Below are 26,252 nucleotides of genomic sequence, written 5' to 3'. Positions count from 1 at the left end.
TTTAAGGCCTCTCTTGTTTTCTAATATAAGTGCTTAGTTCTGTAATTGTCCCTCTAGGTACTGCTTTCACAGTACACCACAAATTCTCACATGTCCTGTTTTTGTTTTATTGTAGTTCAAAAAACTTTCTAATTTTATTTTTTATTTTTCTGATGATCCGTGGGTTATTTGGAAGTACACTATTTAATTTTCGCATACTTGACTATTTTCCATATATCTTTCTGTTGGAATTTCTAGTCTAATTCCATTGTTTTCAGTGCACATACTCTATGTTACTTGAATCCTTTTAAATTTATTGAGAGTTTAAGTCTGAGAATGCCATCTGTCTTGGTAAATGTTCTCTGTGCACTTGAGAAGAATGTTTATTCTGCTGATGTTGGATACAATTTCTGTCAATGTTGGTTATGTCAAATTGGTTGATAGTTTGTTCAAGTCTTCTATGGGCCTATTGATTTTCTATTTGTTTTATCAATTATAGAGAGAGTGGCATTTAAATTTCTGACTACAGTTGTGGGTTTGTCTATTTCTCCTACAGTTCTGTCAAGTTTTTGCTTCATATATTTTGAAACTATTATTAGGTGCATAAACTTTAAGATTCTTTTGTCCTCTTGATGGTATAAGTCTCTTATTATTATGAAATGACCTTCTTTATCCTTCATAATATTCTTTACTTTGAAATCTACTTTCTCTGACAGGAGTACAGGCACTCTGGCTTTCTTCATATCTATTTAAATATCTGGTAAGATCCAAAAAGTCATTTTCTTTTTGGTATTTAGTAGACTAAGTAGAACTTAGTCTAATGGAAGAAAAACATAAGTTAATGAGCTGTTTTGATACAGTGTGCTCCTCATGAAACTGATGTGAGTATAGTACTGAAGGAGCTTGGACAATCTAGAAAAGTTGTTTCATGCAGATGACAACTAAATCTAAACCTCAGATTAAAAAATGAGTAGGGGTAGGAATGGCAAAATTGAGGGCAGAATTGGTCGGAGAGCAATATGTGCAAAGCCTGAAGGTAACAGTACTTTTGGGGACTAAAATAGAGTGGCAAAGTGTAGAGTTTGAGTAGGGATGTGATCACATGTGACTGAGGTGACTCACATTTATGAGTCCTTATTGTGTGCCAGGCATGTGTTGTAAGGATTAAGAAAGATAACCCTGTTAGATGGATAATATTGTTATAGCCATTGTAAAATAAGGAAATAAAACATAGAGAGAGCGCAGAGAGATTAAATAACTGCCCAAGATTATACAGACAGGAGATAGAATTTTACCATGGTTATTCTGACTATAGAACCCAAGCTCTTAACCATTATACCGTTCTGTGTCTGTGACTTAGTAGGCCAAACAACAGTTTGAACTTGATCCTGTTCACAATGTAGAGCTCTTTGAGGATTTTAAGTAGGGACATAAAGAAAAAAAGTAAATAAAATTTTTGTTTTAAAAACATCACCCTGGCTACAGTTTATGTTGGGGGAGGTATAGAGAAGGTGCCTTGAGATACAGTTGAAAAATGCTTTATGTTCTATGTGGAGGGTATGCTAATTTTATTTTTTTTATTTTTATTTTTTTTCATAGATGAGGTTCTGGGATTTTTTTGTTAATAAAAATAAACTTTTAATTCCTAATTTAAATAAATTAGGAGTTTGGGTTTAACAGATACACACTACTATATACAAAACAGACAAACAAGGACCTACTGATTAGCACAGGGAACTACACTCAACATCCTGCAATAACCTATAATGGAAAAGAATCTGAAAAAGAACACACGCACACACATACACATACACATTTATATACACATATATATAACTGAATCACCCTGCTGCACACCCAAAACCAATACAACATTGCAAACCAACCACACTTCAATAAGATAAATAAATAAATAAACTTTTAACAGAAGTTTTTAGCATTATCACAACACCATTATCACACACACCCAAATTAACAGTATTTCTTGATACTGTCAGTGGTTGTTAGCCAAAGACCACCAGGGGCACACAGAGTTAAACAAGTTGGGTTTATTACTTACTGCAGCAAGGCAGAATGCACACCGTGTTGAATTGCTCAGTATCTGAGTAAGAGGGTGTTAGAAAAGACTTATTAAAGAATTTGGTTTTGTACACATGAAACTTACATAGTTTTATAAATCATTGTTACCTCAATAAAAACAAATAAAAAAGAAAATTATTTTTAAAAGAGAAAGGGGAACATTGCTCTCAATGCTCTCAATATACATATTAGCAAATTGGCTGTTAAGTTTAATAGAGTGTATGCTAATTTTAAAGTGAAGGTTGTTCTTAACCTCTCTGTGGTTCAAGTTCCTCATCTATTAAATAGAAATGATAATGGTTCCCTCATCATAGGAGTATAAAACAATCAAATTGCATAGAACTGCACATAGTAAATACTCAGTAAACTTTAGCTGTGATGATGATAATAAATTGATCCTTGCAGGTCAAGCTTAAATTTTAATCATGTTTTCTTTTTTCTTTTAATGTAAGAATTTTATCACAAGACTTACAGATATGACTTCAGTATGCCACAGTACAATAAACTGAATTAACTACTACCTTCTCCCCACTACTATTATTTTGTTTTTTCAGTTTATGGGAAAAACAGATGGAGACTATTACACTCTGGATGACATGTTTGTCTCCAGAGCAGCTGAGAGAGAATGTTTTGGTGAAGAGGAGGAGAATCAGAGGAAAAAAGCTATTGCTGAGCACCGGAGTCTTGCCGCACTAATGGAAAAATGTCTGTATTGTTTTGACAGCTCTCAATTTCCCAAGCACCTTATTGTTGCAATAGGTGTTAAGGTAAGAAATATAACGTTTATTGCCCTAAGGAAACGATTCAGTAGTATATGTAAATTTGCCTCTTTCTTCATATTCTTATAAGATTCTAAGAAATCTGTCTTGTCTCATTCTGTTTCAAATATTTTCTTTTCTAAGTTCCCATGATTCTTAGAATCTTCTTTAGAGCGAGTATAAATATTTAAATGATACGAAGCTCCCATTTTGTGCAATTCTTCTCTATAGAGAGGCAACATTGAGTAGTGCTCAGGCCCTAGACTTTGGAACCAGACCACCTGGATTCAGATTCTTGCTCTGCCATTTACCATCTATGTGATCTTATTTTCATGATTGGCACTTGATTCTCAGTATTAAAATCACTTCAGAGCTACTTAGTCTAAAGTAGCTTCTGCTTCTTCCCTTACTTTCTCATAGAACCTTTTTGTTTCTTTATAGAATATCTCATAATTTGGAGAAGTTTATTGTACAGTTGTTGCTTGGTATCCACGGGAGATTGGTTCCAGCAGTCTCTCTATACTAAAATCCACAGATGCTCAAGTCCCATAGTCACCCCTCCATCTGCAATTCCACCTCTGTGGATTCAACCAACCCCGGATCATATAGTACCACAGTATTTATTGAAAAAGGTCCATGTATAATTGCACCCATGCAGTTCAAACCCATGTTGTTCAAGGGTCAACTGTATTTTGTTTTACTTGTTGAGTGTCTCCCCCAGTAGTCTGTAGGTGCTCTGAGGGCATAGATAACTTTTACTCATCATTGTATACCACACATGTATCCCATTATATACCAAGCATGTATGTTTATAGTCACTTCTTTCAATAAATGTTAATAATCACTTATTTAATAGTCACTAATAATAGTCACTTATTTCAGTACTTGGCAGTTTAATTCTTATATTAAGTAAATAATTATTGTGTACCTGATGTATCCCAGAACCTAAGTAGTCACTGGGGAAAAGTAGAAAATCAGATATATTTGTGGAGCTTGTATTCTAGTGAAATAGAGCAGAGAATAAAAAATGTAATGATTGCCCTGATTTAAGAAAGTGTTGTTATGAAGCAGATATAGAGAGGAAATGTGATAAAATAATGGGAGAGTATTTTTTGAGAAGGTGGTCTAGAAGGCTTCTCTGAGGAGGTATTTTAGTAAAGGTATGAAAGATGAGAAGAAGCAAGCAACATGAAGATATGAATGAATAATGTTTCAGAAAGAGGTATCAGTGAGTGAAAAGCCTTGAGGAGGAAATAAGGCAGGCATTTATGGAACAGAAAAAAGATCAGTGTAGCTGGAGTGGAGTGAGTGTGAAAAAGTGGTAGGAGAGGAAGTTTAATGAATGCTAGTTTCAGGAACTAATAGTTTGGGGAATATACATATACATATTAATTAATTTGTTTGTTGTATGTACATACTTACACACACACACAAGCACCTGTGTAGCCAAAGAACTGGCATTGACTTTTCCATTCCAATTCTAGTCTTTAATATCTTTAGGTCATTAAGACAGTCAATTTATCAGTTTGGATTTTGGTTTCTTTATTTCCTTACCCTTCCTTTTCTTTTTCTTTCTTTTCCTCTAGACTTTATCAAAAAGTAAAAGTAAAAAATTCCATTCAAAATTTAATCAATCAAAAACCCCACCTTAATCACTTACTTGTATTAATTTTTCCATGTTCTTTTCTAGATTGTTACATAAACATTTGCATTTTCTTAATTATGACATTATATATAAATATTTCATTCCCCTTTAGTCTAGTCCCTACCTTTAAAAAATGTAAGAATAAATTAAACATAAAGTAACACAAAGTTTTCAATAATTCTTTACAAGAAGTTTGGGTTTTTCTCAATGACTTCATCTTCCCTAATGCACTGCAGACAGGCAAGGTCCAGGGGAGGCCCAGAGGTGTGAAGTGTACAAACCTTTTGTTAGCCTCCTGCTTTATAGGCGGTGTCCCAAAGTAGGCATTTCTCAATTAACTAGTGAAAGCAAACTTTTGGTCAATAAAGAGACATTTTCTATTTCTTCAACTCATATATTATTTCATACATTCCTTTTCCTGTTCTTCTCAATTCTCCTCTTCTGCTGTGAGGTAATCCACATTTTCCAATTAGAGATTTCTAAAGGTATTAAATCTTCTTTTGCCTTTAACTTACTGAGCATTGGCTGATCTGTTTCTTCCCTCTTGGACTAGTTGTTTCATTCTGTTTTCATTTTAATACCATTTGAATCTCCTTTCTTGGTCTGTGCTTTATTATGCTATCTTAGTTTTAAAAACTGCTGTCTAGCTTCAGCCTTTCATCTGTGAATATTTTAATATAGAAATGTTTGAAATATTGGTTTGAAGGAATTTCATCTGTTTGCTACAATATCTGACTGCTTATCCCATCTATTATAGCTAATAGGTTATTTTATTAATCTGAATAAACAGTAAGAAATTATTCCTTTTAGTTGTTACCTAAGTTAATTATATATGATTATGAGTTTCTAAGGAATTACTTTGCGTTAGGCAGTACTAATTAACAGTATTCTAAAGCAGTTCAGGAATTCTCACTCAGCTTGAATTTCTAATACTTAAAGTTAATGTCGTAAATCCAAATGTATTAATGAAGCTATGTGAGTACTCATTAGAGTCAGACAGTTATGTAAGTTTCTGATCATAAATTGTCCCTGCCTCCTCCCTCTTTTTTAAAAATAGAAGTTATTTCTCCCCTTCTTGTCTTAACACTATCCTTTACTTAAAAAAAAAAAGTACTTTGATTTTTAGAACAGTTTTATATTTACAGAAAAATTATAAGGCAGTACAGAGTTCCATATACCCTGTGCCCAGTTTCCTCTATTATTTCCATCTTAATATTAGTATAGTAAAATTGTTACATCTAATGAATCAGTACTGTTTTTTGTTTGTTTTGCTTAATATAGTTGATATACAATATTATGTTAATTTCAGGTATACTACGTAATGATTTGACATTTGCATACATTATGAAATGATCACCATGAAAAGTCTAGTAACCATCAGTCCCCATACAAAGTTATTACAATATTACTGACCATATTCCTTATGCTGTATATTGCACCCCCATGACTTATTTATTTTGTAACTGGAGTTTTAATACCTTTTCATCCCCTTCACCTATTTCACACCTCCATCCCCAAACACTCCCCTCTGCCAACAACCCATTTGTTCTCTGTATCTATGAGTCTGTTTTTGTTTCATTATGTTTGTTCATTTGTTTTGTTTTTTTGATTTCACGTATATGTGAGATGATATGGTATTTATCTTTCTCTGTCTAACTTATTTCACTTAGCATTTCAATCCATAGTGTTGCAAATGCCAAGATTTCGTTTTCATTATGGCTGAGTTATATTTCATTGTATATATGGTACATATATATATGTATATATACACACACACACACATATATATACACACATACATATATACCATATCTCCTTTATCCATTCGTCTATTGAAGAACACTTAGGTTTCTTCTGTATCTTGGCTATTGTGAATAATGCTGCAATGAACATTGATATGCATATATCTTTTTGAATTAGTGTTTTGTTTTTTTAAGGTAAATACTCAGAAGTGAAATTGCTGGATCATATGGCAGTTTTATTTTTAATTTTTTGAGGAAGTTCCACACTGTGTTCCATAGTGCCTGCACCAATTTATATTCCCACCAACAGTGTAGCAGGGTCACCTCTTGTCCACATCCTCACCAACACTTGTTATTTGTTTTTTTGATGATAGCCATTCTGACAGGTATGAGGTGGCATCTCATTGTGGTTTTGATTTGCACTTCCTTCATTGTTAGTGATATTGAGCATCTTTTCATGTGTCTGTTGGCCATCTGTATATCTTCTTTGGAAAAATTTCTGTTTGGTCCTCTGCCCATTTTTTAATCAGTTGTTTTTTTGGTCTTGACTTATATGACTTCTTTTGTATATTTTGGATATTAACCCCTTATCTATCATTTGCAAGTATTTTCTCCCATTCAGTAGGCTGCCTTTTCATTTTGTTGATGATTTCTTTCACTATGTAAAAGCTTTTTAGTTTGACGTAATCCCATTTATTTATTTTTGCTTCTGTTTCCCTTACTTAAGGAGACATATGCAAAAAAATGTTACTAAGATCAATTTCAAAGAGTGTACTACCTATAGTTTTCTCTAGAAGTTTTCTGGTTTCAGGTCTTATATTTCAATCTTTAATCCATTTTGAATTTTTTTTTAATATGGTGTGAGAAAGTAGTCTAGATTGATTCTTTTGCATGTACCTGTCCAGTTTTCCCAGCACCATTTATTGAAGAGGCTATCTTTTCCCTTTTGTATATTCTTGCTTCTTTTGTTGTAGATTAATTGAACATGTAAGCATGGGTTTATTTCTGGGCTCTCTATTCTGTTTCATTGATCTGTGTCTCTGTTTTTAATGCCAGTACCATTCTGTTTTGATTACTGTAGCTTTGTAGTATAATTGGAAATCAGGAAGTGTGATACCTCCAACTTTGTTCTTCTTTCTCAAGATTGTTTTGTCTGTTCAGGGTCTTTTGTATTTTTATACAAATTTTAGAATTATTTGTTCTAGTTCTGTGATATATGCCATTGGTATTTTGATAGGGATTGCATTGAATCTCCAGGTTGCCTTGGGTAGTATGGTCATTTTAAACGATATTACTTCTTCCAGACTATGAACACAGAATTTCTTTCCATTTATTTTTGTCATCTTCATTTTCTTTCATCGATGTCTTATATTTTTCAGAGTACAACTTGTTTACCTCCTTGGTAAGATTTATTTATAGGTATTTTGTTCTTTTTGATGCAACTGTAAATGAGACTGTTTTCTTAATTTTTTCTTTCTGACTGTTATTAGTGTATAAAAATGCCACATTTCTGTGTATTAATTTTGTATCCTGCAACTTTACTGAATTCATTTATTAGTTCTAATAGTATTTTTGGTAGCATCTTGAGGACTTTCTATATATAGTATCATGTCATCTGCAAACAGTGAGTTTTAATTCTTCCTTTCCAGTTTAGATTCCTTTTATTTCTTTTACTTGTCTGATTGCTGTGGCTAAATACAAGTGGCAAGAGTTGGCATCCTTTTCTTTTTATTTTATTTATTTGTTATTTTTTAATTGAAATATAGTTGATTTACAATATTATGTTAGTTTCAGGTTTATAACATAGTAATTCAGTATTTATATAGATTATACTCCTTTTAAAATTATTACAAAATAATGGCTATATGTCCCTGTGCTGTACAATATAGCCTTGTTGCTTATTTATTTTATACATAGAAGTTTGTATCTCTTAAACCCCTATCCCTATTTTCCCCTCCCCCACCCCTCTCTCCACTGGTAACCACTAGCTTGTTCTCTGTATTTGTCTTATTTTATTCATTTGCTTATTTTATTTTTTTTAGATTCCACATATAAGTGACAACATACAGTATTTGTATTTCTTTGTCTGACTTATTTCACTAAGCATTATACCTCTTAGATCCATCCACATTGTTACAATTGGCAGAATTCATTCTTTTACTATGACTGAGTAACATTCCATTGTGTGTGTGAGTGTGTGTGTGTGTGTATGTGTGTATGTATATATATATATATATATATAACATCTTCTTTATCTATTCATCTGTTGATGGACACTTAGGTTGCTTCCATATCATGGCTATTGTAAATAATAACTGCTGTGAACATTGGGGTGATGTGTCTTTTCAATTATTGTTTTCATTTTCTTCGGATATATACCTGGGAGGGGAACTGCTGGATCGTATGATAGTTCTATATTTAGTTTTTTGAGGAACCTCCATACTGTCTTCTGTAGTGACTTCCAATTTACATTCCCAACAGCAGTGTACAGGGTTTCCTTTTCTCCACATCCTTGTCAACATTTGTTATTTATAGACTTTTTGATGATAGCCATTCTCACAGATGTGAGGTGGTATCTTTATGGCTTTGATTTGCATTTCTCTGATGATTAGAAATGTTGAGCAACTTTTCATGTGCCTATTAGCCATCTGTATATCTTCCTTGGAAAAATGTCTATTCTGGTTTTCTGCCCATTTTTCAATTGGGTTATTTGTTTTTTTGATATTGAATTTTATGAGCTGTTTATATATTTTGGATGTTAACCCCTTATTGGTCATATGATTTGCAAATATTTTCTCCCATTCAGTAGGTTGTCTTTTCATTTTGTGGATGGTGTCTTTTGCTGTGCAAAAGCTTTTAAGTTTAATTAGGTTCCATTTGTTTATTTTTGCTTTTGTTTCTTTTGCCTTAGGAGACTGATCCGAAAACATACCACCTTAATTTTTGTCACAGTGTTCTGCCTATAGTGTTCTTCTAGGAGTTTTATGAGTTAATTTTTGCATATGGTGTGAGAAACTGTTCTAATTTCATTCTTTTACATGTAGCTCTTCAGTTTTCCCAGCACCCCTTATTGAGGAGACTGTCTTTTCCTTTGTATATTCTTGCCTCCTTTGCCATAGATTAATTGACCATAGGTTCATGGGTTTATTCCTGGGCTTTCTATTCTACTTCATTGATCTCTGTGTCTGTTTTTGTGCCAGTACCATACTGTTGTGATTTTACTGTAGCTTTGTAGTATCAACTGAACTCAGGGAGCATGATACCTACAGTTTTGTTCTTTTTTTCTCAAGATTGCTTTAGCTATTCAGGGTCTTTTATTCTGTGAAAAATATCATGGTTATTTTAATATGGGTTGCATTAAACTTGTAGATTGAGTAATATGGACATTTTAACCATGTTATTTCTTCCAATCCATGAACACAGTATATGTCTCCATTTCTTTGTATCATCAGTTCCCTTCATTAATGTCTTATAGTTTTCAGAGTATAGGTCTTTCACATAATTAAGTTTATTTCTAGGTATTTTCTTCTTTTTGATGCAATCTTATATGGAATTTGATTTCTTGCTTTTTCTGATAATTTATTATTAATGTATAGAAAAACAATAGATTTCTGTATATTAATCTTTTATCCTACAACTTTACTGAATTCATTTATTTGTTATAGTAGTTTTTTGTAGCATCTTTAGGATTTGATATGTATAGTATCATGTCATCTGCAAACAGTGACAGTTTTACTTCTTTTTAATTTGCAGTCTTTTTTTGGTCTTTTTCTTCTCTGTTTGCTGTGGCTAAACACAGATGGTGAGAGTGGGCATCCTTTTTATTCCTGATCTTAGAGGAAATGCTTTCAGCTTTTCACTGTTGAGTATAATGTTGGCTGTGAGTTTTTCATGTATGGCTGTATTATATTGGTGTATGTTCTCTGTATACCCACTTTGTTGAGTTTTTGTTTTAAATGGGTCTTGAATTTTGTCTAAAGCCTTTTCTGCATTTATGGAGATGATCATATGATTTATACTCTTCAGTTTTTTTTATGTGGTGTATTGTGTTGCATCAAATACAATTTTTTGTTTCCTCACTTTCGGTGTGTATGTCTTTAGATCTGAAGTGAATCTCTTGGAGGCAGCATATGTATCATTCTTGTTTTTTTTACCAAATTAGTTGCTCTGTGTCTTTCTTGCTATTTTGTTAATTGTTTTCCTGTTGTTTTTATAGTTCTTCTTCATTCCTTTCTTCTCCTTTTGCTCTCTTTCCTTGTGATTTGATGACTGTCTTTAGTGTTACATTTGGATTTCTTTTTCTTTTTTGTGTATCTATTACTGGTTTTTGATTTTTTAGTTACCATGATGTTCATATGTAACAACATATATATTTACATATATATACATATATATATAATCTTTATTTTAAATTAACGATCTATTAAGTTTATACTCATTCTAACCACACTACATTTTACTGCCCTCCCCCCAACATTTAATGTTTTTGTTGTCATATTTTACATCTTTCTGTTTTGTGTATCCCTTAACTACTTATTGCAGATATGGATAATTTTTTTACTTTTATCTCTTAACCTTCCTACTAGCTTTGTAAGTGGTTGATCTACTACCTTTAATGTATGTTTACCTTTCCCAGTGAGACTTTCCTGTTCATAATTTTCTTACTTCTAGTTATGGCCTTTTCTTTTCTCCTTAGAGAAGTCTTTTTATCATTTCTTGTAAAGCCAGTTTAGTAGTGCTGAACTCTTTCAGCTTTTGCTTATCTTTAAAATGCTTTAACTCTCCTTCAAACCTGAATGATGACATCGCCAAGTAGAGTATTGTTGGTTGTAGGTTTTTTCTTTTCATCACTTTAAAGATATTATGCCATTCCCTTCTGGCCTGCAATTTCTGCTGAAAAGTCAGCTGATAGCCTTATGGGAGTTACCTTATATGTAACTAGTTGCTTTTCTTTTGCTGCTCTTAAGATTCTCTCTTCATCTTTAATTTTTGCAATTTTAATTATAATGTATCATGGTGTAGACACATTGGGTTCATCTTGTTTGGAAGTTTCCATGCTTCCTATACCTATATCTGTTTCCTTCTTAAGGTTAGGGAAGTTTTCAGCCATAATTTCGTTGAATACATTTTCTACCCCTTTTTCTTTCTCTGCTCCTTCTGGGACCCCTATAATGTGAATATTAGTATGCTTGATGTTGTCTCAGAGGTCTTTCTCAATCTATCCTCATTTTTAAAACGCTTTTTTTTTTTGTTGTTGTTCAGCTTGAGTGATTTCCACTACTCTGTCTTCCAGATCTTCCAGATCTCTGATCAGTTCCTCTGTATCAGTTCTTCTGAATCAATCTACTATTGATTTGTTGTAGTATATATTTTTCTTTTAGTTCTTGTATTCTTTAGTTCTCTTTGGTTCTTCTTTGTACTTTCTAACTCTTTTTTGAAATTGTCAGTGTTCATCCCTTCTTCTCCCAAGTTCAGTTAACATATTTATGATCATTATCTTGAACTCTTTATTGGGTCAATTGCTTATCTTTGTTTAGTTGCTTTTCTTTTCTTTTTTTCCTGAGGTTATGTCTTGTTCCTTCACTTGGAACATTTCCTTCATCTCCTCATTTTACCTAATTCTGCGTTTTTTTAGTCGGTGTTAAGTATGTCAGTTACTTCTCCCCATCTTCAGAAGTAGCCTTATATAAGAGACGTCCTGTGGGGCCTGGCAGCATGCACCCCTTTGGTCACCAGAGCCCTATTCCTAGGGGTGCCCCCTATATGGGCTGCATGTACCCTTCTGTTGCAGTAGGGTCAACTTCCATTGGGGAGCTGGTATGTGGGGCTGAACCCCAGCTTAGTTGGCTGTGGTGCCTCTTGGCACGACTTGCAGGCCTGCTGGAGTGCAGGGTAGGCTTTTCTCTTGGTTGTCTGTTTCAGCCTGTGGGATGTGGGGCTGCTGCCATCTGCTGGTAGGTGGGGTAGGCTTCTCAAGTGGTTCATTGCATGCCCAGCAGGGCTCAGGGCTGATGCCAGCTTGCTGGAGGACAGGCCTGGTCCTTGGCACTAATAAGCTAGAGGGAGGATTCTGAAATGGTGCTTGCCAGTGCTGGTGTTATTGAGGTAGAATGAGCTGCCAAAAATGGCTGCTGCCAGCTTTTCTGTCCCCAGGGGGAGTCCCAATTGCTTCCTGCCTGTCTCGGAGGCTCTCCAAGAGCAGCAAGTGGGTCTGAAACAGGCTCCTTTCAAACTAGTGCCTCTGTGCTAGGACTCAGAGCATGTGAGATTTTGCAGACAACCTTTAAGAATGGAGTCCCTATTTCCTATTGCCCTTGGGATCTCTCCCATATGCAAACCTTGCAGCCCTTCAAAGCCAGACATTCTGGGAGCTCATCTTTATGGTGTAAGTCCCCTGCCTGGGAGCCCAGTGTGGGGTTCAGACTCCTTGCTCCTTGTGGAGGACCTCTATAATTGTAATATTCCTCTGGTTTGTGGGTTGCTGACCTGGGGGTGTAGGTCCTGACTAAAGTGCATCTCCAGCCCTGTTGCCTGTCTCATTGTGGTTCCTTCTTTATGTCTTTAGTTGTGGAGTATCTTTTCTGCTGGTCTTCAGGTTGTTCTTACAGGTAGTTGCTCTGTAATTAGTTGTAATTTTGTTGTGCCTGTGGGAGGAGGTGAGCTCAGGGTCTTCCTAGTCCAACATCTTAGCCACCTCTTCAGTGCTTATTCCTGATATTGTTTTTAATTGTGAATATTTTTGGGATTTAACTGTAAATTTAAGTAGATAGCCATATCCACATACACTCCAAGTTTTTCCTCTTACAGTGAAGTTTTAAAAATTTGCATAATTTTGTAAAGCAATTAATAAATAAATTTATTAATTCATTAATTAATTCTCTTACATAAAATTTTTCTAGCTAAAACCTAGCAAAAAATTATAGAAAATAGGATCAAGCCTTGTTGAAGAATATTTATGGTTCTTATGAACACCTTTTCCTCTCTACATATATACTAATTGACCTTTTTTGTTTTTAGACAGTTTGTGTAAAATGAAAAAATAGTACCAGCTTGTAGGTAATACATGTATGTAAATAAATAGAACTTAACCAGTGCTGTAAAGCCATACAGAGGTTATTTCTCTTTTCTCAGCCAATGAGAGAAGGAAGACCTGATTAATAGGCATCAGTTTAACTTCCGTATCATTACCAGGTCATGTATTTCTTTTATTCTTGCAAAATTTGTGCTGTTCCAAGGGCTTTGAAGGCATATAGCTTTCTCAGGTGAAGGATAAAGTGTCATTCATTCTACCCTTTGGTAAGCTTAATCTTTGAGGTATAGCAGTCAAAATTGAGACTTAGGCAATAAGTTTCTGGTTATTGAAAGATATCTTCATGGATTTTAAAATTTTAAATAGTGAATGTCTTTAAAATATTAAACTATAATATATTACTTATGAGCAGGTTTATTTTATTAACTGTTAGCCATGTTAACCTACGAGGGGCTCATCTTTCAGAACTGAGAATAAATAGCAATAACATTTCACCTTTGCATCTTTTTTCCCATAGGTTTATTTATGTTTACCCAACTTACAATCTCTTACTGAAGGGCACTGCTTGATAGTCCCTTTGCAGCACTATAGAGCAGCTACCTTATTGGATGAAGACATCTGGGAGGAAATTCAGGTCAGCATGATAATGCTCATGATCATTGTAATGATCAAGAGCAGTTTTTACATACTATTGTGATAAATTCTAACAAGTTTTATGCCTTCATTCAATGATTTTATTTTCTGAATTTAAACAAGTATACATTTCCATAGTTGTGTATATCTGTGGGTCATGATGTTTTCACCACTCACTACCTTTTTACTTTATTGAAAGCTTTAAATAAAAAATTTTTATTGAGGTATAATTGTCATATAATATATTAGTTCCAGGTATACAACTGAAAGCTTTTGTCTACTAAATAAACTATGATCAAGTAATAATTATTTTTACTTTAAAAGATATCAATGTAAGATTTCTAATATTTGCTTTCATGGAACATGAAATAATCATTCTTACCACAGTAAGCTAATAAATTACAGCCCAAAGGAAAGATGTTTTCAGATAATAAAAAATAATTTTTGGAATTTAGTGGTTTACATTTAGCAATTGTCATATTTTCCTATAATGACATTGACCTTTTCTGCTGCTATGTTTTTGTCATGATTTTGTTACCAGCTTTAATTTCCATACTTTTCCCTTATAGCCTTTTGGATTCAGGGATTGTGTGTGTGTGTGTGTGTGTGTCTGTGTCTGATTCTTCAAGAAGTTGAAAGGCACAACGTGGGTGAAATTGCTGCTGAATTGCAAGACCTTATAATGACCAGAAGAGAGAGAGAGAGAGAAAGAGAGGGAGGGAGGAAGGAAGGGAGAAAAAGAGAGAGAGAGGACAGAAGGAAGGGAGGGAGGGAGGAAGGAAGGAAGGGAGAAAGAGAGAGAGAGAGGACAGACGGAAGGGAGGGAGGTCCTGTTTTTCTAATGACTGACAAGTGAATAGGGGTTATAGGAACCCCTAGTTAGAAAACACGAAAATTTTAAGACTTCTAAAGAGACTAATACTAGTCTTTGTATCATGCTGATAAAGATACCAAGAGAGGCAATATTTTGACTGTATTTCATGAAATTCCATCTTAACTCCCTGAAATCTTTTAGTTTATTCTGTGAAAGTTAAAGGGCAGACTGTTTTAATGCATCTATGGCCCAACAAGGGTAAGAGTGTGGATAAGTGTATTTGATGTGAAAAAAAGTTTTCTTTTTCTAATAGTGGATGCCAGTGCAGTAAATAATTTAAAGTGGAAAGTGTTGCAGATTTGGTTTTCAGAATTATTTGGGGACTTTTCTGGAATGCTTTTTAAAAATGTATACATGAAAAACTGATTTAACTTAGAGCAAAAATAAAGTGCCAAAAAGATTTTAAGTTATACAGGAATCTAGTCTGTATGTTATATGTTTCTGTAAGAAATTAAGTTACTTGATGAAAAACACTGAGTTGGGAAAAGAAGAAATTTATTCAGTTCAATAGATACTGAGTGCATGAGTGTAAGATAATGCAGGTGTTGTGAGAAATGCGGAGATAAAATCACTCATTAATTCTGCCCAAAGGTGTGGTATATACTAATATAGGTTACATTATGGTTTAGCAGATTTTGTAAGCCAGATGCATTATAGAAAATTGAGTGAGGGAGGAAAAGCCAAATTGTTTTATGTAAATAATGGCATAATAGCTCTCTTTTGTGATAAAAGAAACAAGTTGTTAGAAGGTGTAAATTAATCTACGATAGTGAATGAAAAAAATATCTGAATTCTAGCTTATTTGAAGAAATGTACTTTTTTCGATTTTTGTTTTTACTTTCAAATATATACAAAAACTCAAATTAATTATGCCCTGGTTAATACCCTTATGGTCATTCACCTCTTTTAGAGAATATATGTTAAAAATGACTTGACTTAGCAAAAAATTATGTTTGCAAATTCAGGGGCCACTTTCTTCAAGTGATTTTTATCACCATCCTCTAGTAGCATTTAAATTTAATTTTAGACCTTGTATTTAATAGAATATACAAAGATATTCAGCAGAGCATGTGGGAATAATCACAGATTTCTAGTGATAATATCTAAATTTTTAGTTTTATTAAATATATAGTGAAACTTGTTCCCCTTTAAGTTTATTCTTAATCAGTTTGACAAATGAGCTTGAACATATGTTATAGTCAGACACTGTAGGTCCATTTTTTAAATATCTCAAATTAGCGGTATGGTGGTGGGGTCGTTGATGCTTATCTACAGTGAGCTTCACCTTGGGGCCATTTCAGTGGAAAACTTCCAGTGTTAGTACAATTAGGTCTTTTTCTTGGGGCTAGTCAGACTCTCCAGAAAAGACTCTTTCAGTCTCTTGCCTAGAGCATCTATGTCTGCTTTTCAGTGTTCTGGGAGCTGAGTTGGGAAAGAAGGCTGGTGTGGCAGAATGTCAAACATTTAAGAACACTAAGTAACATTTTTTATGATGCCCCTGTTTTCAGACTGTATACTCTCAACTGTGTCTGGTTTTCCTAGCCCAGCAACTTTATTGTTTGCCTTCTCCAGAAGGTTATCCTATAGTGTTCTGCTGGTGTGGAGGAGGGGATCTGGTGTGTTAGTTATTTTTTTCAAAAGACTTTTCGTCTGTGCCATCTATTTTTCATTACATCTTCACCTCTAGTTCCATAATTCCTTGGTGCTGCCAATTCCTGAGCGTTTTGAGGATTCTGCAGTGTAGCATGGGTTTCTTCTTTACCATCCCTGCTAAACCCCCTCCTCCTATATCACCCAACTATGAACCAGCTTTCTAGTGTTTAAGTCAGATATTATGGGGTGATCTGATTTTTAGCGTATTTTCTCTCATTTTCTTTGTTCTAATAGCTTTATGCTGTTTTGAAAATTATCTTAATGTCATTTTTGAGGGGTCACTTCATGAAGGGTGTAGAATTAAATGTGTATGTTCTGTACTATCGCATTACATTTATCTTTGGATAATCTTATCTTTAGACATGTTCTATTTAGAAAATTTGAATAAATTATAGTATTAATATTATATCATCAGCCCTAAATAGCTTTGGTATCTTTAATGAAAATACTTTAATATTTATTTTAAATTCCTTTACTCGTGTTTATCTGAGTTTTTTGTAATGTGATTTGTAATGTGTAAGAATTATAACACTCTAGTATAGATTACTTAAATATATTGTAAGGAATATAAGTCCAGATGTGTTAACTAAATGAGGAATTGCAATTAGGTGAGTAATCATAGTTTAGAAACGTGGAAAATAGTGATTACCTGAAGGATGAAGTGTTTTCTACTAGTAGTACGGGAATTTTATTTTGCCCCCGTTACATGAGATCTCTACATCTCTGTGAAGCATAAAATAGTTTTGGTATCTTATGATAATGAACTAAAACACTTCCTTCATTGTTTAGTTTTCATGTAAATTTTAAAGAATGCATATTATTTAACAATGTATACTGTATTTGTTGTATTGAACTTGCAGAAATCCTGCTTTAATGGAGTTGATAACCTCAAATTATACCATTAAACTCATATTTTTAAATTAAAGTATTATATATATATATATATATATATATATATATATATATATGAAGTACTTAAAAGTGTGTATGTGTCCTCCTTGAGGCTATAAGTATGATGTTTATATATTTTATAATATTGAACTATTCTTGCATCACTACTAATTTTGTACTTTTGAGTTTTCATTTATAATCCATGACATCTTAAGTCTGTCTTCTTCGCTATTGTCCAGATAGACTCTAGAACAGTCATCCAACAGTTAAACCTAAATTTTACCACCTAAATGTGATTTTATCTCTTCCTTTTCTTATTTTAGTTTACTGAAACTGTTTCCAATATATACATAATACTGAGCAGAGTGAGTTTCAGTTAAAAAAAAATATGTTGCTTAACTATGTGAAATTATGTGGTAGATTTAGAAAGCAAAGTAACTATAAGGTAACATTGTAGAGTTTAAACATTGTTTACTATTTTTTTATTTTAAAAAGTGCTGAACTTATATATATAGCTGTGGTTAGAAATGTAGAGTGAATCCTGTATCTGTTGCTTACTAGGTACCTTTTTAGTTTACCTCAAATTATAATTATTCGATTTTTTTCCTACTTGCTCTTATTTTATAAAATGAGTGGAAAAAGGAATAGTGATGAGTGATCAATAATAAGTGATCAGAGGAGACCTGGTCGGAACCCAGAACTCCCAGCCCCTGCCCAGCAGTAATTTGTAGCCTTTCTTCTTTTTGGGTGTCAACAGAGGCTTGAATGGAAAACCTGAACTTCTGTCTCCACATGGTAGTAACTAGGCAGGGTCTCAACAACAACCTGGTTGAATCTCTAGGGAATTATGCTGAGTGAAAATTTGCAAGTGAAGGATCAGAAGACATATGAAGGGAACCAGCAAATGAAGTTACTTTGAGAATAGAAAAACAATTGGAAGTGAATTCTGCATTTCTGTTACTGAATTTAAGAATGCCTACCTGCTCAGAGTACCTATTTTGGTTTTTGGATGTTTTCCTATGATTTTACTGTCAGTTCTATATATTTTACCACCTAAGTTTGATTTTTATCTCTTCCTTTTCTTATTTTAGTTTACTGGCACTGTTTCCAATATATACATAATACTGAGCAGAGTGCGTTTCAGTTAAAAAAAAATGTTGCTTAACTATGTGAAATTATGTGGTAGATTTAGCAAGTAAAGTAACTATAAGGTAACATTGTAGAGTTCAAACATTGTTTACTATTTATTTTTATTTTAAAAGAATTTATTATACTTTTTATTGTTCTTATATTTTGAATCTCCTCTCAGTGCGTTATTTACCTAGCCATTTTCCTCTCTTCAGATGTTTAGAAAATCATTGGTAAAGATGTTTGAAGATAAAGGATTGGACTGTATCTTTTTAGAAACAAATATGAGCATGAAGAAACAGTATCATATGGTTTATGAATGCATTCCTCTCCCAAAGGAAGTGGGTGATATGGCTCCCATCTATTTTAAGGTATTTATGGATAGTCTTTACAGACATACTTATTTTTTGCTATATTATGGTTTTATGAATAGTTATCTTTATTCTGATATTTTTTCTCCTATGTACTTATCAAATTTTATATCATATAAAGAAATGAAGTAAAGCACAAAAAATTCTGCTATATAAATTTCTGTAGAAGAAATTTGGGACTTTGACCTTTAAAAAGCATGCTTATTTGTAAGTATGAATATACTTTCAAATGGTAATTTATAATTTCTATTTTAATTTCTCATTTCTCAAATGAAAAATCAAGTTCTACCTTGAAGTACTTTCAAGTCAAAATTGTAGTCATAACTCTAGAAAACTTACAATTTAAATTCCTTAGAGCCAAAGATAGTTACATGCAAACAGTACAAATTACAATTGCTAAAAAAAAAAAAAAATAACAATTGCAGAGACAAGTTATTCCTGCAAGTTTTAGTATTTAATACCTCATCATGCTCTTTGTAAAAAGAAACTAAAATCTAACCTTGACATACATCTTTGGACATTGTAATAAATGATTAGAGTTCTTAAGCAATTGTGTCATTATAATATTCAAGCAGGTTTAACTAAATAGTGTTTGTTTGATACTGACCTGAGTGCAGTGTAATTTATAGACTAAATTTGTAAATGTAGAACCATATATGAAATAGTAACGTGTACAATTAAAGAAGAAGATAATGTTTTGTGAGGTGGTATAGAAACTTGCAAATGCAACATTTAGACAATATAGGATGGTAAATTTTAATTAATATGGACTGTAAATCCCAATAAAAAGAATTATTTTAAGAAAGGTTTATTAAACCTGTTAAGGTTGATGAGGTGGTGAAAATCAACTTTTCCTATAGAAATTTTTTAAAACAATCTGATTATTTGCTTTGAAGTCATGCTATTAAAGTACAGGAAAACAAGCCAGATAATTCCCAAAACCATGTCAGTCCTGTATTAAACAGAATCAATTGAGAAAGAGATTATTATGCTTTTCTTCAGTTTTTTTTTTTTCTCTTGTACTTCCTCAGTGAGCCCTAGGAGATTGTGACTATAGGTATTGAAGTACATAGGGCACAACATAGAGCAGCTACTGTTGCTCATGGTGGGTGACAGAAGTGTCATCTCTTAGCCGAATGGTATGCCACTTTCCTCTTTTATATTGTATCTTTTATATGATCATTAAAGATATACTTATTTGATTTAGCTTCAATTTTATATTGAATGTGCTACATTATAATGTCAACACAAGCAATCCATGTCTTTTAAATAGGGAGCAGCAGTATACCTGATGTATTTAAACTATGCTTATTTGAATGTTAATTTCACCTTTAAAATTTGCTTCATTAGTAATGATATATAAAAATGAGATTATTTTATAATTATCACCATGGCTTTTCTTTCTATTAAATATTTCTTTACCATAAATACTGGTCATATTGATTAGCTTAGAAAGTCTTATAATTCCATGTCTATGTATTTTTTCCCATGCATTTTTACTCCTTTTTTCTATGGCCAGAAATAGTTCAAGTATTTGGTTGCCAGAAAGCCACATAAATTACTGTTCGTATATACGGAAGAAGAACAATAAAACAAAATGAATTTATTTGAGTAGATGTCTATGAATGGAGTAAGGAATTTGTGAACTTTATGTTCACAAATTACATTCAATATTAAATTGCTTGGTCTTACTAAGGATTGTTTTTGTCATGTAAAGGTGAGCTAAAGTTAGTACAAGAGTTAAGAATGAGTAAAATAGTATTATTTTGGCTAAAGATAAGACTTGTATGAAATCAAGAAATTCCAATTTTAAATAATAGAAATTAAAGGCTTAATTCATTCAAAATAATAACCTAACATGTATATTATACCCTATAATTAATTCACCATATTACTTTACTTTTAAACTCTTTGTATTTACTTGTATATTATTTTTTAATTGACAAATGGCTATTTCTTAGAAAGCCATAATGGAAACTGATGAAGAATGGTCTATGAACAAGAAATTGATTGATCTCTCTTCAAAAGATATCAGAAAGTCTGTAAGTATTATTTTTTTTTAATATAAGAAATAACCCTACTGGTTAGGATCTTTGTGATTTCCATATCTTATTTGAGAAAGAGACCCTTTGGCTGAGTGATCAAAGGTGAAGTAAATATAATTCCATAAATAAGGAAGAAATTATTTTCATCCTACCTGGTCTAGCAAATCCTTATTTCTTTAATTGCTTATTTGAATGTTTATTCCTGATCTTTTGGCGCTCTGCCACTATAGTCCCTATGATTGTTTATGATAGCCATAAGGCTCTGCCATGAAAGTTCCTCTGAGAATCTTAATGGGATTCTCAGCCTCTGGGACAAGTGAGGAGAGAAGCCTTCTTGTTACTGAAATTATAATGAGAAAAACATTTTCCTAAAGGCTCTATTTTGAACAAGGAACTCTCTCTCCTTTTTTTTTTTTTTTTCTTACTTATACAAAGGTTCACTGTTATGGTCCTTTAAAACAGTAGTTGAGTTAGATGATGGGTACATTATTCTTTTAGAGACTTTACTAACCATACTTCATAGTTTAATCTTGATTTGCAGATCAAATTTTAGATACAAGTTACCCTTAAGTTGAGTACTTCTGTAATGACCTCCCTCTTTTCTAGAAATACACATTAAATGGAATAGATATATAATAGAACTGTGGATTCCTTTTTCTATTCAAAGAGTATTATATGAATGTTTATTGAGTGCCTGCTATTTACCAGGCACTGTTCTAGATCCTTTTTATACATAATGGAACAAAACAAAGGCTTTATGTAGCTTATATTCTAGTGCAGGAGTTGGGAACTACACTCTGTGTGCTAAATCCAGCCTGCAGTCTGTTTGTGTAAATGAAGTTTTATAGTAATACAGCTAAATCCCTTTTTTTTTTCTTAACATCTTTATTGGAGTATAATTGCTTTACAGTGGTGTGTTTCTGCTTTATAACAAAGTGAATCAGCTATACATATACATATATCCCCATATCTCCGGAGTCCCTCTTGCATCTCCCTCCCAACCTCCCTATCCCGCCCCTCTAGGTGGTCACAAAGCACTGAGCTAATCTCCCTATGCTACGCGGCTGCTTCCCACTAGCTATCTATTTTACATTTGGTAGTATATATAAGTCCATGCCACTCTCTCACTTCTTCCCAGCTTACCCTCCCCCCCCTCGTGTCCCCAAGTCCATTCTCTACGTCTGTGTCTTTATTCCTGTCCTGCCTCTAGGTTCTTCATAACCATTTTTTTAGATTCCATACCTATGTGTTAGCATACGGTATTTGTTTTTCTCTTTCTGACTTATTTCACTCTGTATGACAGACTGTAGGTCCATCCAACTCATTACAAATAACTCAATTTCGTTTCTTTTTGTGGCTGAGTAATATTCCATTGTATATATGTGCCACATCTTCTTTATCCATTCATCAGTTGATGGACATTTAGGTTGCTTCCATGTCCTGGCTATTGTAAATAGAGCTGCACTGAACATTGTGGTACATGACTCTTTTTGAATTGTGGCTCTCTCAGGGTATATGCCCAGTAGTGGGATTGCTGGGTCGAATGGTAGTTCTATTTTTAGTTTTTTAAGGAACCTCCATACTATTCTCCATAGTGGCTGTATCAATTTACATTCCCACCAACAGTGCAAGAGGGTTCCCTTTTCTCCACACCCTCTCCAGCGTTTATTGTTTGTAGATTTTTTGATGATGGCCATTCTGACTGGTGTGAAATGATACCTCATTTTAGTTTTGATTTGCATTTCTCTAATGTTAGTGATGTTGAGCATTCTTTCATCTGTTTGTTGGCAATCTGTATATCTTTGGAGAAATGTCTATTTAGATCTTCTGTGCAGTTTTGAATTGGGTTGTTTGTTTTTTTGATATTGAGCTGCATGAGCTGCTTGTAAATTTTGGAGGTTAGTCCTTTGTCAGTTGCTTCATTTGAAAATATTTTCTCCCATTCTGAGGGTCGTCTTTTCATCTCGTTTATGGTTTCCTTTGCTGTGCAAAAGCTTTTAAGTTTCAGAGGTACTGTTTTTTGGCTGCTTTCATGCTACAAGGACAGAGTTGAGAGTTGCAATAGAAATTTTATGATCTGCGAAGCCCAAATTATTTTATTTAAATAACTTTTATTATAGGTTTTTAAAATTGTTTTTTAAGTTTTTAAAATTTTGCTGACTCCTCTTCTAGCAGATGTCACTAGAATATTTCTCTCCCATTTCTTCTTTTGGAAAGCCAGACCTGATACACGTGACTGATATAAGTCACTATTTTATTTATTACATCCCAGGCAAAAGGTTGAAATCTCATTGTATTATTGGAGGTAGTTTTAATTCAAAAGTAAAACCATTGTCTGTAGGCTTTTTAAAAATTAAAAAAAAAATGTAATACAATTTTTAAAGGTTACCTTCCATTTGCAGTTATTACAAAATATTGGCTATATTCCCCGTGTTGTACAAAACATCCTTGAGCCTATCTTACACTCAATAGTTTGTACCTCCAACTTCCCCACCCCTGTATTGCCCCCCACCATTGGTACTGGTAGCCACTAGTTTGTTCTCTGTATCTGTGTGTCTGCTTCTTTTTTCCTTCTATTCACTAGTTTGTTGTATTCTTTAGATTCCACATATCAGTGATATCATACACTATTTCTCTTTCTCTGTCTGACTTATTTCACTTAGCATAATGCCTTCCAAGTCCATCCATGTTGCTGCAAATGGCAAAATTTTGTTCTTTTTTATGGCTGAGTAGTATTCCATATATACATATATACACCACATCTTTATCCATTCATCTGTTAATGGACACTTAGGTTGCTTCCATATCTTGGCTATTGTAAATAATGCCGCTATGAACATTGGGGAGTGTATATCTTTTCAAATGAGTGGGGTTTTTTTTCTCTGATATATATACTCAGGAGAGGATTTGCTGGGTCATACGGTAGTTCTATTTGTAGTTTTTTGAGAAACCTCCATACTGTTTTCCTCAGTGGCTGCACCATTTTACATTCCCACCAACAGTGTAGGAGGGTTCCCTTTTCTTCACATCCTTGCCAGCATTTGTTATTTGTTTTTTTTTTAACGATAGCCATTCTGAAGGTGTGAGGTGATATGTCATTGTGGTTTTGGTTTTGATTTGCATTTCCCTGATGATTAGCGATGTTGAGCATCTTTTCATGTGCCTGTTGGCCATCTTCATTTCCTCTTTGGAAAAATATCTATTCAGTTCTTCTGTCCTTTTTTTAATCGGGTATTTTGGTTTTTTGATATTGAGTTGTATGAGCTGTTTATATACGTTGGATATTAATCCCTTATTGGTCATATCATTTGCAAAAATTTTCTCTCATTTAGTAGTTTGTCTTTTCATTTTGTTGATGATTTCCTTTGCTGTGCAAAAGCTGTTAAATTTACTTAGGTCCTATTTGTTTATTTTTGCTTTTATTTCATTTACTCTAGGAGACTGATCCAAATAGATTCCTGTGATTCATGTCAATCAGTGTTCTGCCTGTATTTTCCTCTAGGAGTTTTATAGTATCCAGTCTTAAATTTAGGTTTGAATCCATTTTGAGTTTTATTTTTGTATGGTATTAGAGAATGTTCTAATTTCATTCTTTTACATGTAGCTATCCAGTTTTTCCAGCACTACTTATTGAAGAGACTGTCTTTTCTTCATTGTATATTCTTGCCCCCTTTGTCATAGATTAATTCACCATTAAGTGTGTGGGTATATTTCTGGGCTGTCTGTTTGATTCCATTGATCTATGTGTCTGTTTTTATACCAGTATCATACTGTTTTGGTGACTGTAGCTTTGTAGTATAATCTGAAGTCAGGGAGCGTGATTCCTCCAGGTTTGTTTTTCTTTCTCAAGATCGTTTTGGCTATTCGGAGTGTTTCAAAGGTACAGTCTCCCAATACTGAACTAAGAAGAAATAGAAAAGATGAACAGACCAATTACCAGTAATGAAATTGAGTCAGTAATTTAAAAATTCCCAACAAACAAAAGTCTAGAACCAGATGGCTTCACAGGTGAATTCTACCGTTTATCCTTCTGAAACTATTCCAAAAAATTGCAGAGGAAGGAACGCTTCCAAACTCATTCTATGAGGCCAACATCACCCTGATACCAAAACCAAAATTACAGGTCATTATCACTGATGAACATAGATGCAAAAATCCTCAACAAATACTATCAAAATGAATCCAACAATACATTAAAAAGATCATTCACCATGGTCACATGAGATTTAACCCAGGGATGCAAGGATTTTTCAGTATTCACAAATCACTGTGACACACCACATTAACAAATTGAAGAATAAAAACCATATGATGCAGAAAAGGCTTTTGATAAAATCCAACATCCATTTATGATAAAAACTCTCCAGAAAGCTGGCATAGAAGGAACATACCTCAACATAATAAAGGCCATATATGGCAGACCCACAGCTGACATCATACTCAATGGGGAAAAGCTGAAAACGTTTCCTCTAAGATCAGGAATAAGACAAGAATGTCCAGAGTCACCACTTTTATTCAACATAGTTTTGGAAATCCAAGCCATAACAATCAGAGAAGAAAAAGAAATTAAAAGAGTCCAAATTGGAAAGGAAGAAGTAAAACTGTCACTGTTTGCAGATGACACGATACTATACATAGAAAAATCCTAAACACACCACCCGAAAACTACTAGATCTCATCAGTGAATTCAGTAAAGTTGCAGAATACAAAATTAATATACAGAAATCTGTTGCATTTCTATACACTAACAACGAACTATCAGAAAGAGAAATTATGGCAACCATCCCATTTACCATCACATCAAAAAGAATGAAATACCTAGGAATAAATCTAACTAAGGTGGCAAAAGAGATCTACTCTGAAATCTATAAGACACTGATGAAAGAAATTGGAGATAAAACAAAAAGATGGAAAGATATACCGTGTTCTTGGACTGGGAGAATCAATTTTGTTAAAATGACTCTACCACCTAAGGCAATCTATAGATTCAGTGCAATCCCTATCAAAATACCAATGGCATTTTTCACAGAACTAGACAAATAATTTTACAATTTGCCTATAGTCTTTTTCTTTTCCCTTGCTCTGGTGAATTGGGACAGACAGTATATTAAAAAAACAAAACAGTGCCCCCACAAACGTCCAATTCATGATCTTATAGAAAAAGGTATCTAATGCACATACATCTTTTGTGCCTAAGTTTCACATCTCATATCATGATTTCCAATGCCATTGAATATTCTTTTAGAACATGATTTTAATGGCAGTTGAAAATATTTTAGGGGAGGGGTGGAATCAAAATGGTGGAGTAGCACGATGCTGAACCCACCTCCCTCACAAACACATCAAGACTACAACTACATATAAAGCAAGTCTCACTAAAGGTGACCTAACGACTAGCAGAACAGCTCTTTTGCAACCTAGACT

The 26,252-nt window shown here is 33.4% G+C and overlaps 1 protein-coding gene across 1 annotated transcript in view; it reads left to right on the top strand.

Annotated features, from left to right (window-relative positions):
* Nucleotides 1-26,252, top strand: part of CWF19L2 (CWF19 like cell cycle control factor 2) — a 185,861-nt gene that overhangs the window by 143,154 nt on the left and 16,455 nt on the right. Inside the window, exons 13-16 of the mRNA XM_068556327.1 lie at nucleotides 2,613-2,825; nucleotides 13,751-13,867; nucleotides 18,628-18,783; nucleotides 20,745-20,825. Of these exons, the coding sequence (XP_068412428.1) occupies nucleotides 2,613-2,825; nucleotides 13,751-13,867; nucleotides 18,628-18,783; nucleotides 20,745-20,825 (567 nt within the window). The remainder of the gene's footprint in view (nucleotides 1-2,612; nucleotides 2,826-13,750; nucleotides 13,868-18,627; nucleotides 18,784-20,744; nucleotides 20,826-26,252) is intronic.

Source organism: Eschrichtius robustus, chromosome 11 (genome assembly GCF_028021215.1).
Source record: "Eschrichtius robustus isolate mEscRob2 chromosome 11, mEscRob2.pri, whole genome shotgun sequence".
NCBI lineage: Eukaryota > Metazoa > Chordata > Mammalia > Artiodactyla > Eschrichtiidae > Eschrichtius > Eschrichtius robustus.
The sequence above is the reverse complement of the archived record's forward strand: the minus strand, read 5'-3'. Positions and strand labels throughout refer to the sequence as shown.